This window comes from Phalaenopsis equestris, unplaced genomic scaffold (assembly GCF_001263595.1).
Source record: "Phalaenopsis equestris unplaced genomic scaffold, ASM126359v1 Scaffold000002, whole genome shotgun sequence".
Taxonomy (NCBI): Eukaryota; Viridiplantae; Streptophyta; class Magnoliopsida; order Asparagales; family Orchidaceae; genus Phalaenopsis; species Phalaenopsis equestris.
Window position 1 is genome coordinate 5,487,871 of NW_018164444.1, and position 12,244 is coordinate 5,500,114.

The following is a 12,244-nucleotide window of genomic DNA, read 5'->3' on the forward strand; positions in this document are numbered from 1 at the left end:
TATAATTACACCTACACCATTTCTAGTGCGACTCTTACCAGAATACCAAAGTTTAAAACCTAAATTATCAATCTCCTTAGCCTTTTCTCCAACCCACTTAGTTTCTTGAATACATAAGATATTAATTTTCCTATGAATCATAATATCAACTAATTCCATTAATTTACTATTGAGAGTGTCTATATTCCAAGATCCTATCCTAATATTAGTTTCATTAGTTTTATGGACTAACTTCTTTACCCGCATTCGCCCGTAATGTGGGAACCCTTGCTTATTTAACACTACACCCGGACGCCGGTGTAGCGGCCCTTGCACACTTTTCACTGTATTCAGGCTATACAACGCGTCGCTTCCAGGAGACGCCCTAGCACTTACACAATGATCAAAAGGCCCGTAAGGCAAGAATTTCATTATTTGATTTAATTAAATCAGTCATGAATCACAATCTAGTGCACCCTCGTGTCTAGTGTCCTAATGTGTCCTAATTACTAGTGTCCTAATTATCTCACAAACTGGGGTCACATGTTTGGCTTCTTAGGTTTATTTGAAAATTAGGAGGATGGACTCTCTCAGGGTGTGCTCCTAAGACCTTAGGAAACCTACACTTTAATTTGTGTCTGAAGTGTTCTAAAGTGTCTAACCTCAATTAAGTGTCCCTTAATTAATCCTCGAACATTTTTTAGATCAAGCTTAACTCCCTATCAGACTCCTAAAACCTAAGGGGTGAACCTATAGTTTTGGCAAAAAATATTGTGAAGTGTGATTCAATCCTAATTAGGGTAGTTGGATTTAAGTTTATTCAAAGCTTAAGGGACCTAAATGCAAGTCTACTGATCTTTCAATCCATATCTCTAATCGTCATCTAAGCTCTCATTTTCATCCAACCCTCAACTATTTTTCCAATTTACAATTTCATCTTTCATATGCAAAAGGAATGATAGATGGTTCGCTATTCTATCTCTTCTTTAGGTTTCATCATCTCGAAAATCCAAATTCTATTTTTAATTTTCTCTACCTTTCTTTTTCTCTCATATTTCCTTTAAGACTATAAATCATTTCTGAATATAATTAAATCGGAAATTCTCATTTTTAATTTAACCGTTAAAAAAAAAATAAACAAAAAAGAGACCGATCCATTTTTAAAACAAAGTCAAACCAGTAAAGCTTAAAACAAAATCATGAATGCATCGGTCTAAAGACGTTTAAATTCATAAAAGGGTAAAAAAAAAAGAAGGTGATCTCTAAAAATCAACACTTAAAATATTTAAATCGATTTATGAAAGCCTCAACATGTCTCAACATGTAAATCAAACATGTAAATCAAATTTTAATGAATAAAGCTTCAAAAATGCAATTTGAACTTCATTAAATAAAATCTCAAGGTCCTTGAATCAATCTTAGAAAGATATCATCTTCTCACTCTCAGAAATTTTGGCCAACCTTAGATCTTCCCCCAAATGGGGTTTTAAGCAAGAGAGGAGAAGTGCAGCCACCTACCAGCCTCCCTAGTAAGCAAATCAGGTAAAGGGAGAGGAGGAGAAGGATTTAAGGCAAGAGGAAATGCAGTCTATGGCAGAGGAAGAGCCGGCTAGGTGGAACTTCATGGTTGGAGGCCCGCTCGGTTGAGCGGAGCTCGAAGAGGCGAGACGCATGCTCAATCGGCAGTGGAATGCCGCGTGTGAGGAGAAGAAGGCGAGCCATCTCATGCGCGAATGGCAGAGAAGACGCGGGAGAGGAAGATTGGGCTCGGCGAACCATGGCGCTGCTCGATCGATCCACGCCTAGGAGGCGAGTCGCGGGAGTTAGGGCACGCCTGAGCAGCTCTCGGTGGAAGAAGGGAAAAGAAACATGCGAATGCCGTGGGTTAGGTGAATAGAGATTAGGTCATACTGGAAATAATGGTAAATGACGTGGGAGCATCTCCCACTGATGAGTGGGACGCGGCTCCTGTGGTCGTGTGAAGACCGAACTTGGCAGACCTTTTTTTTTTATTTTCTTTCCAATTTCATCAAGTTTCATTCTTTCTTTTCATTCTTTTTTAATCATTTTCTTTATGTGTTGTATTAGGGTTTGCGGTCGATATTTTTGTTATCCATTCGATAGTTGTATCGTAGGGTTTGAGTGGTGCTCTGGCTGTATCTCTCTTGAGGTGATGATTTTCTTCCCCATATTTGTCTCTTCATGGTACTTTGAATATGAAAATTACTCTATATATCTTAAAATATTTAATGATTTCAAAGGTTTTAGGTTATGCACTGGTTTTGATGAGTATAACTTTAACATAATTATAATAACTGCTGTTTATACATACGCATATATTATTTGAGGGTTCCCTATTGTCCACTATTTACAATGTTTCAACGCCGGTGTGGTCATTTATGTTTTCTGTTGTATGTATTCCCTTCTTAGGAGGCATCAGAGCTTGGAGTATGATATTCTGCATTGCTGACACGTCATTAGTTTGTTCACCTGGCTAAACTCAGCAACGCTGGTTAATATAAAGAAGAAAATGTTACATATATTTCATGTCCATAACGCAAATGTAGTAGTTATTGTTAGAAGTTTTGAAGATTGGATTTATTTCCTTTCTTGTTTTTTGTCTTCCTATTTCATGTTATTTCTTTTTTCTCCAGGCAATTATTAAGAATTGATTAATTGGAAATATGGGTGTTATATCTTTTCTTTCCTATTTTATTTTGTTTCCTTTTTCTCTAAGTAATTATTAGGAATTGATTAATTGGAGATATAGGTGTTATATCTTTTATTTTATAATATTTTCATTTTCTTGTCTTTCTTATTCAGGATTCATATAAGGTTTATTTATACTACATTTTTCGTATCAATAAAATAATTCCACTTAATTCTCAAAAACCAACATGAAATCAGAGACTTGAAACAAACCCTAAGGTCTTCGGAGGAGAAGATCTCCTACTGCCGGAAACTTCCTCTCCCTACAGGACTCTGCCGCCTGAACTCCTTTCTGCAAAAGCTAGCCGTAGGAACCCTCTCCCTGCAAGCCCTGACCCTGAAAACATCCTCTCTCTGCAGGACCTAGCCACCTAAATTTCTTCCTGTAGGAACTAACCCTCGGGACCCTCTCCCTGTAGGCCGTAGATGTCGGAAACTTCTCCCTACAGGATCTACCTGTTGGAACTCCTTCCTGCGGGAACTAGCCGCTGTAACTCTCTACCTACAGGTCGTAGACGCCGGAAACTTCCTTTCCCTGCAGGACCTAGTTACCGGAGCTTCTTCCTGCAAGAACTAGGTGCCGAAATTCTCTACCCGCAAGTCCCTAGCAGTTGGAAATGCTCTTTGGCGGCTGGAAAACTTTCTGTTGGCCGCAAGTTTCTGCATGCTTTCTTAATGGAGGTGCATCTTCCTGCAGTCTTTCTGCTGCATCCGAATCTCCTCACTGCCGACGTTGGAATTTCTATAAGCAACTGAAACTTCTACCGAACACTCCACTCACAAGACAATCGCGAGAAAAATAAGAAGAAAGCAAGATTTCTGACCTTTTTGGTTCATATGCTAAGTTCTCCTATGTTGCACTTGTGATTGCGTTTATTTCTTTCTTCGGAATTAATCATGATTTAGCTGGGATGCTCTACCCTCTGCTGATTTGTTTCATGGGCATTATCATGTGTTTGATCACAATTTTTTTTGCAACTGATATTTTTAAGATCAGAGCAGTTCGAGAAATTGAGTTTACACTTAAGAGGCAGCTAATAATTTCCACTGCTCTCATGGCTGTTAGGATTGCAATTGTTAGTTCGTTGGCTCTTCCATCTTCATTCACCATCTTTAATTTTGGTGTTCAGAAGGAACTAGAGAACTGGGAGTTGTTCTTTTGTGTTGCAATTGGACTATGGGCTGGTCTTGTGATTGGATTCGTTACCGAATACTACACTAGTAATGCGTTCAGTCCTGTGCAAGGTGTTGCTGATTCGTGCAGATTTGGCGCTGCCACAAAAGTTATTTTTGGACTTGCTTTGGGATACAATCAGTCGCAATTCCAATCCTTGAAGTGCATGATCACTGGTGGCTAGAAACTTCTGATGTGGAAGACGTTGGAAGATCTTATGGGCTTGTTAAAGCTCGTGGTGTTGTAAAAGTTGATGGTTGGTTTACTGCTTTCCTAGAACGAACGCAACCATTCTCTACTGCTGGTCAGCAAGTTTGTGTGAGTTGGAGCCTCTGAACCAATCAAATCCGGATACCCATTTTGCCATGTAACTTTCTTTACAGGTGTTCTTTCTTTTATTTTCTGCAGTTTATACCCTGCAGTTTTTCCCGCAGGTGTTCTTTTTTTTCTGCAGCCCATACCCTGCAACATTCCCTGCAAGTATTCTTCCTTTCTACCTGCCGACCTTCCCCACGGCATTCCCTACAAGTTTTCCTTTTTTTTTCTTGCAGGTCATACCCTATAGCTATCTCTGCAGATGTTCTTCCTTTTTACCTGTAGTTCATACGTTGTAGTTGTTCCTGCAGGTGTTCTTTTTTTCCTGTAGGTCATAAACTGCAGCATTCTTTGAAGGTGTTCTTCCTTTTTACCTGCAGGATTATACCCAAAAATTTTCTCTGTAGGTGTTATTCTTTTTTTACTTATAGGCCATACCCTGCAACTTTCCCTGCAAGTTTTCTTTCTTTCTCTGCAGCCATAACCTGCAGCTTTCTCTGAAGGTTGTCTATTTCTCTGTAAACTTTCCTGCAACATTATCTATAAAAGTCTTCCATCTACCTACAACACTATAGAAACTGCAGTCAACTAAAAGTATCCCTAAATGCACTTGGGGCTGATTATCAAATACGAGACAAAGACTTTAAATTCTATCTCACAAAAGATCTTCCTCAATCCAAGTTGTACATGATTGACATGTATGTTTCAACTTGAGGGGGAGTGTTAGAAGTTATGAGGATTGGATTTATTTCCTTATTTTATGCTTTCTTCTTTCCTATATCTCCAAGTAATTATTAAGAATTGATTAAGTTATTATGTCTTTCCTTTCCTTTTTTATGTTGACTTTATCTCCAAGTAATTATTATGAATTGATTAATTGGTGTTATAGGTGTTATAAATTTTTTTATCTTGTCTTTCTTATTATAGAATTCATGTAGGGTGTATTTATATCTCCTTTTCATATCAATAAAATAATTTCACTGAATTCTGAAAATCTAAAGTTGTCATGGTAAGCAAGTTTAATCTGATACATGTAGTTTCTCTTGTTCCTCCTAATCACTAAAGTTGGGAGGGCTTTATTGAAATGGAAATAAGTTTTTTATGGTTTTTAACTCTATATATGCGAGCTTATCAACCCCCTATTTTTTCCTTTTTTTCTTTTTCTTTCTTTCTTTTTTTTTTTTTTGTTATTTTTCCCCTTCTACATCATCAGGCTTTAAAGAGTTTTCTTGATACCGCAGAAGCTGAGGTTAGGTCACTAATATCATTGTATAGTGAAGTGGTGAGCTATATTTTGATGATAACAATTTGAAAGCTATTTCTAAAATATCTGTGTAGTCTTATGAAGACATAATGGTGCAGGGTAGAAGTGCAGATTCATTGGCACAATATTTCGGAGAAGATCCTGCACGTTGTCCTTTTGAGCAAGGTAACCTTCCAGATGCTGTAGCTATACATGTTTTATTTTCTATTTTAAATTTGTGCTAAATTTGTTATGGTCACATTTAATTTAATATAATACCGGCTAGTTGGATAAATGTGGACCCGCTAATTTTAAAATTCCAATACCACCTACTATAGTGTCATGTGCGCTTTAATAGAAAAATAAGCCAAGCTTCTCTAAATTGTCAATTAGAAAAAATTTTGTTTCATTTAATTGTGAGTGAAAACAGGTCAAAGAAACATGTGCATGTGAGCGAACCATTCTCATTCAAACAAAAAATGTTTATGATTTTAAAATCAATAAAAATTTTGTGGAAATAGTTTTTAAATAATACAAACTAATTGGTGAATTACTAGAGCTTGAAAGTTATTGGCTTCCAAATTGCGCTTGATGATTGGTAATTTCATCCCTTCATCATTGTGAGTTGATAATTTTAAACCAAATGGAATTTTCAAGTTTTTTTTCTTCCCAAAAGAAAAAAAACCATTTAGTATTCCTTTCATTTCAATTGATAAGGTCTAAGAAAAACAAGATATCACTAGGTTATTTGAAAGTCTTGATAAGAGAATATCTCCATGAAGAAATAGCCAAATTCTCTATGAATTTGCTTGATGACTGAATGAGAATAGAGCCTCCAAATATTTGAGATATTATTTCAGCAAAGTAAGATGGTGAGATCTTCTTCAAATACGTCCTTACACATGCCATAAGTGCCATTGTTAATGATCGTTCTGTAAGGAGAACTTGTTAAGAATTATCCTCATTAAAATCAAACAAGCATTGAAATTTAATAGGAACAATAAGATTACAAATTTAAAGTTAGGTTGGGTATAAGCACTACCGTCCATTACAAAGGAATAGAAGGAAATGCACTACTTTCTATTACAAAGGAATAAGAGGAACTCATAGAAAACATCTTCATGTGAGAGAAGCCATTGTCGGATGTCTTTGTCACGACTCGATCTGATAGCTTTGAATTAATCATGTTAGGAACCGCAGTCGGACGGTATTAACCTTTCATTTATATCATTTAATAATCGATCATAACTTCGAATAATAAAAAGAGTCACTAAAAAAATCCATAAAGTGCACTAAATATAAATCTAAATCATCCTAAGTATCAACATAGACTGAGAGTAAAACAATATCACAATCCTACTAAAAATTGTCCAATATTTTTTAAAATTAAACGACATAAGAACTAGAAGCAAAATCAACAATCTACTTCTTAGTATTAGTAGTCCTTACCAAATCCCTCTGGTCAATGATATCAACCTAGTATTTTACTTGAAAAAAGTAATTAATTTAGCAGTAAGTTTACCATAATTCAGTGAGCAATTATGATTTTGTTATGCATTAAATTAATATTTGAATGCTATGCATGAATGTCTAAAAAAATGTATTTCTTTAATAAATCAAATTATAAGCTTTCGATTTAAATTAACCCATGTTTCAACTTAAGTATTTATCCTTTTGACCTTTGCCTTATTTTAAAAAAGTTATATTGAGATTATTATCATAGCCGAAAGTATCATCAAATTATACTAGTAGGTACCCTAAAAAATTTGCGCCCGAAGACACACATTTATTATTTTCAATTCATTTATCGTGCAAGGGTACATCGCATCCCCTACCAGTAACATCTGGGAGTAAATCTTGCTTGACTTTAGACCTTCTCTTTTTATATCAATTTAAAATCATTTAAATGTACATTCATATTTCAATTATTTTTCTCTCATTTGTGGGACATCTTTCAAGCATTCAAAGTGCAAAACATAAATAAAAATATATTTTTCTAAAATGATATTGCAAGTTTATTCTTATTAATTTGAAATGCAACTTTTAAATAAATCATGTATCTAATACTAATAAGAAAGTATCTACTCACTTTAATTGGTGTGACAAACTCTTCTTAATTTTCAATCCTTTAAAGCAGAAGTGCTTCAATCATTGGTGATATAGAACCTAATATTAACATTTATTACATATATTTATCCTGCTAATTAGTTTGGAAATTAATAAAATTTTACACATACATTTCTAATAAAGTCAACAATTCTTTCAAGCCTTACATAGCAAAATTTTCTCGATTCCTTCATATCTATTATTTATTAATTGAACTCACTATTAATAATTGACAAAGGTTGAATTGAAGAAATGTTAATTAATTCATTAACAATCATAAAAAATTTAAATACAATTCAATTTACTATTTAACCAAAATAATAAAATTCTCACTTACATATTAGCTTGGTTCACTTCTTTATGCATGATGTTGCTTGCCTCCCTCTCTTCGCATGGGAGCTTGACTTCAACATTAACGACGAATCAATCTCCTGCCTCTTCCATCACCCGTAGTTGATTGAGAGCAGTGAGCTTCACATAGAGAGAAAAAGTTGCACGATCTTCCCTCCTTCGGATTCTTCTTCTCATGCCTTTCACGTAAATGACATCGTCCTTCCTCCTACAGCACCCGTACTTGACACCAAAACCTTCTGCACCCACAAGCAATTTCAAAGTCTCTTCCAAGAGAAAGGATGTTTTCCTAGCCGCACATAAGTCTTCCTCTTTCTTCTTTCTTCTTTCTTCCACTTTGCTTGATTAGGGCACAACTCCTCTTCTGCACGAGTCTCGTAAGCAAAGTGACCTCTTCTCTTTCTTCCTTATTTTTCTCCATCAGTCGGCTAGGGCACGTACTTTGCCCTTACTTCCTCCGTTTCCTTCTCCTTCACTGTTGTTTCTTCCTTTCTGACGCGGGGCTAGGGGGGTTGAACCAACCGATTCAACAAGGGGGTTGGTTCAACATGTGGTAGGCCTCAGGTGGGGCTGGTTTTATCTCCCAAAGGGAGGGGTCTTCCCCTCCTTTCTCATCTACTATTATAAATAGGTCCTTTGATTTTTTTTTTTAGGTTTAGTTTTTGCTCAGTTTTTGTTTGGACAACGGTCGACGTCCCTTTTACCTTGAGGTTTGTATTCGACAGAGAGAAGATGCTTCGACGATAACTCGTCCTTAGATAGTGTGTATCTCCCTTTTCCAGTAGTTGTTGCTACTCCAGCGACCCCTAGTCGTTGGTTCCCACCCCTACTTTCACAGCAACGCCTCCTAACACTCTTTTCCTCCCTTTCGTTACCACTACCTGATTTCCTTCTCCCTCTCATGACTCCCATCCCCGAAAACCGCTTAATCCCTCTCCCTCCCAGCTGCAGGTGACTCAACCTACCTCCTCAACAGCCATCCTGTGACCCTACCTGCCCCCTTTGCACCTCTCAACTGTCGCTAAACCCCCCATCCCCCTGCTGCCCTACCATTGTTACCATCCCAGCTGACTACAACCATCCATGACAATGCCCACCTTCACTTGTTGATCCCACCCAGAAAACCCCCTTCCCAACTACTGCCATCACCCATCCATAGTATCGGTCCTCTCCCTCCCTCACTTTACTGTCGCCCCATCACTCGTCGCCCTGCATGCCACACCATCTCGCCGCTATTGTGTTTAATGTTGAGCATAGCTTTAGCGGTGTATTTGTGTTTGGAGTTGTTTTATTCCTTATTTGAAGAGTAGTCATTGTAAACTTAAATTTCAGCAATAATAATTTCATTTCTATTATAATTTGGGTTAACTCCGACATCAATTGGTGTCAGCATTAGCCTGATCCTAGTTCTATCCTAGGGTTTTTAAGTATCTGTCTTACCCCTTGACCAAAAATTTTCTTTCATTTGTTAGGGCTGTTGATTCTAAAAAAATCGGCAACACTAAATCAAGTTTTACACTCTCTTTCACTTCCCAACTCTAAACTTTAGCCATGTTGCCAAGGTAATACCTGTCTGAGCCTACCCTGAAAAAGATACAGCGAGATATCCGTTTACTTCAACTGAGGCTTGCGAACGGGACATACTGTTGATGGTAACAGGGAAAGTCGAAGAGGCGAAAGAGATAAGAATTTCAACCCCTTCCATGGGGAGGATTTTAACGATGAAGAAGAAAGGTCATTATGTTTCAGAATCCAGTTTCAGATGAGGCCTTGAAATGAGATATCATTTGAAGGACAGAGGATATGAAATTAATCTGGATCTACTAGAGTTCATTGGAGGAGGTATAGATCCAGACGACTTTATCGAATGGCTACAATCAGTTGAGGGGTTTTTTGAGTTCAAGAAGGTGTCAAAAGAGAGAAGCTCGCAGCTATCAAATTACGAAAGAGTGCCTCCTTGTGATGGAAAAACTTGCAGAGGCAGAGGAAGAGAGAAATTAATGATAAGATTATCAAGTGGGAGAAGATGCGGAAGACGATGCAGAGAAAATACATCTCCTCACTACTCTCGGGATATGTTTATGATACTCCATCTCCTGCGCTGGAGAGACCTTTCAGTGGAGGAGTTCACGATGCAGTTTGGCCAGTCAAAAATGAAGTGTGATTTAGTCGAGCCAGAGGAACACATCATAGCCCGTTTTCTAAGGGGTTTGAAGCTTGTTATTAAAGAGGCCTGAAACCCGCTATTAGTAATGTGGTGCAATTGCAGTCTTATTGGTCATTAGGACATGTGCAGATCTTAGCATTGAAAGTGGAAAGGAAGTAGAACCAGAGTTGGCAACCACCCACAGTTGGGTACACCGGCAGGAGCACACCTCAGGTTGTTAAGAAAATTGGTTTGTCTAAGGTGGAGCCACCCTAAGTGAGATGAAGCACGAGAAGAGTAGCACACATACTACAGTTCCCGCCAGAAAATGCTTTAGATGTTATGGATTTCAGCACATCTCCTCTAGTGGCTCGAAGGGTCGAGTCTCGTCTTTTTTTGAGCAGGGTGTCATGGAGGAGGTTAGCGACGAGGAGAGAGCTGAGGTACAGGGTGATGAGTTTTGTCATTCGCGGTTCGACAGATCATGCATATCGAGGATACAAGTGTTTTCCGTTCATTTTTTCTCTTTTTTATTTTAAAATGAGTCGCCAGCTTGTCGATCGTCGTATAATTCCCCCATTCGAATAAGTCTCCCTCCCGAATCATATAAATGATTCGAAGAGGAGAGGAATCGAATAAGAAGGGACATACGACAAAGAGACAAACAAGAGAAAAAGTAAAACGTGGAGAGTCTACGTGCGATAAATCTTGCAAGGATAGGTCAAGAATATCTGCCCAAACAAGATCGGGTAGAGACACCTTAAACCACTATCCGCGAAAGAAGTATCTACATAGACTACACATAACGAGAGAGTCAGGTGTATGTACCTGTTCTGGGGTCAAGAGCACTCCCAGAGGAACGTGTTCCTACTGGTTAATTACATCTTGGGGGATACCCAAGAATACTCTCGATAAAAGGAGTTTCGCTTCGTATTATCATAAACCTGGGGTATAGGCAACCAAAGGTTATTCCGTGGGAACAATCCCAATGCTTCAAAGCTCACGCTAAACAATTGGGCAGAGAATGAGTCTCTCACATCCCAGAATGGATAGCAGCTTATCAGCACATGGGGCCCATGAAATAACCTAAATCATCTTAACGGGGATCTCCCAATACGTCAAAGCACATCCGGGCCAAAGGACAGAGGACAAATCGTCGTATCCTAAATGGGCGGCAGCTCATCGGCATCAGGCCTTCAAGGTGATATCAACGAGGTCAATGAGTGACAGGGCTCAAAGGGGCTCAACAAAAAGGAAAGTAGAGTGATTCTAAAAGGTGGAGGTAACTGGGTCGGGGTACCACAGACCCGTCATACACAGCTACTAGGACCCTAAGTTTACCTGGTCGTGAAGGTAGTCGACCCAACACTTCCTGAAATCCCCGGTCAGCAATCCGTGAATTGCATCATCCACGGGAATCTCGGTAGCCCTAAGGTCAAAGGAAAGAAACTCTATCCTATGACTACAAGCTGGAGCTCTAAGAGGTGGGACTTATACTTGCTAAAATAGCAATGATGCCTCGAGAAAGAAAGAGACAGTGGAGGTTCAGCTACAAAGCTGGAAAACGCTCCAAACAAAAGGACTTACACCCCGTCTAAGAGCCTTCTAACACCCTAGGCGCACTAGACTACCACCTATATGAAGATATGCTAGGCCAGTCAGGTTGGAAAAGTACGGGGACTCCTCCTCGGGACATGCAAAGATGAATGCAGTTATCTAGAATGATCCTAAGTATTGTGGAGGCCCTATTAATATATGCAGGAAAGTAAAAGTTGCAATTTTTAGATCCTGAATATTTTAATCCTAAATTTTAATTATCTTGAATATTTTATTTTGGATTTTGTAGAAAATTACAATTTTAGGGTCCTTAATGAGCCTATGTTGTATCGTAAAATCCCAGATAAAACACAGAAAGAAAACAAGAAAAACACATGCAAGTGCGGACATTCAACATGATGCAAAAATGAAGCAAAGCAAGTTAAACCAAAATAATAAATAGGCCGGTGTCGCTGGGTCGGCAACATATCCTAGAAAAGAAAAGGGGCGGCCGGACTCCGCATATACATGTCCGGTCCTAATTCTATACATCAATATAAAATGCAGAATTAAGATACGGGGCACGAGCATCTGCTCCTGGTCCCCTCCACGTGGTTCCCGTGCTAAACGTCTCAAAACCCTTGCCCTTCTCTTATTTCTGTCACATGACACTCCTAGACGCTAA

General features: G+C 38.4%; 1 protein-coding gene across 5 annotated transcripts in view; it reads left to right on the forward strand.

Annotated features, from left to right (window-relative positions):
* LOC110018044 (formin-like protein 3) overlaps positions 1–12,244 on the forward strand; it is a 114,808-nt gene that overhangs the window by 86,194 nt on the left and 16,370 nt on the right. For 3 of the 5 annotated variants that reach the window (XM_020715266.1, XM_020715265.1, XM_020715268.1), the window contains 2 exons: positions 5,391–5,459; positions 5,540–5,606. In XM_020715266.1, coding sequence (XP_020570925.1) covers positions 5,391–5,459; positions 5,540–5,606 — 136 coding nt within the window. Of the gene's footprint in view, positions 1–5,390; positions 5,460–5,539; positions 5,607–12,244 lie in introns of those variants that run through there. The other 2 variants (XM_020715269.1, XM_020715267.1) reach the window with 2 other exon arrangements.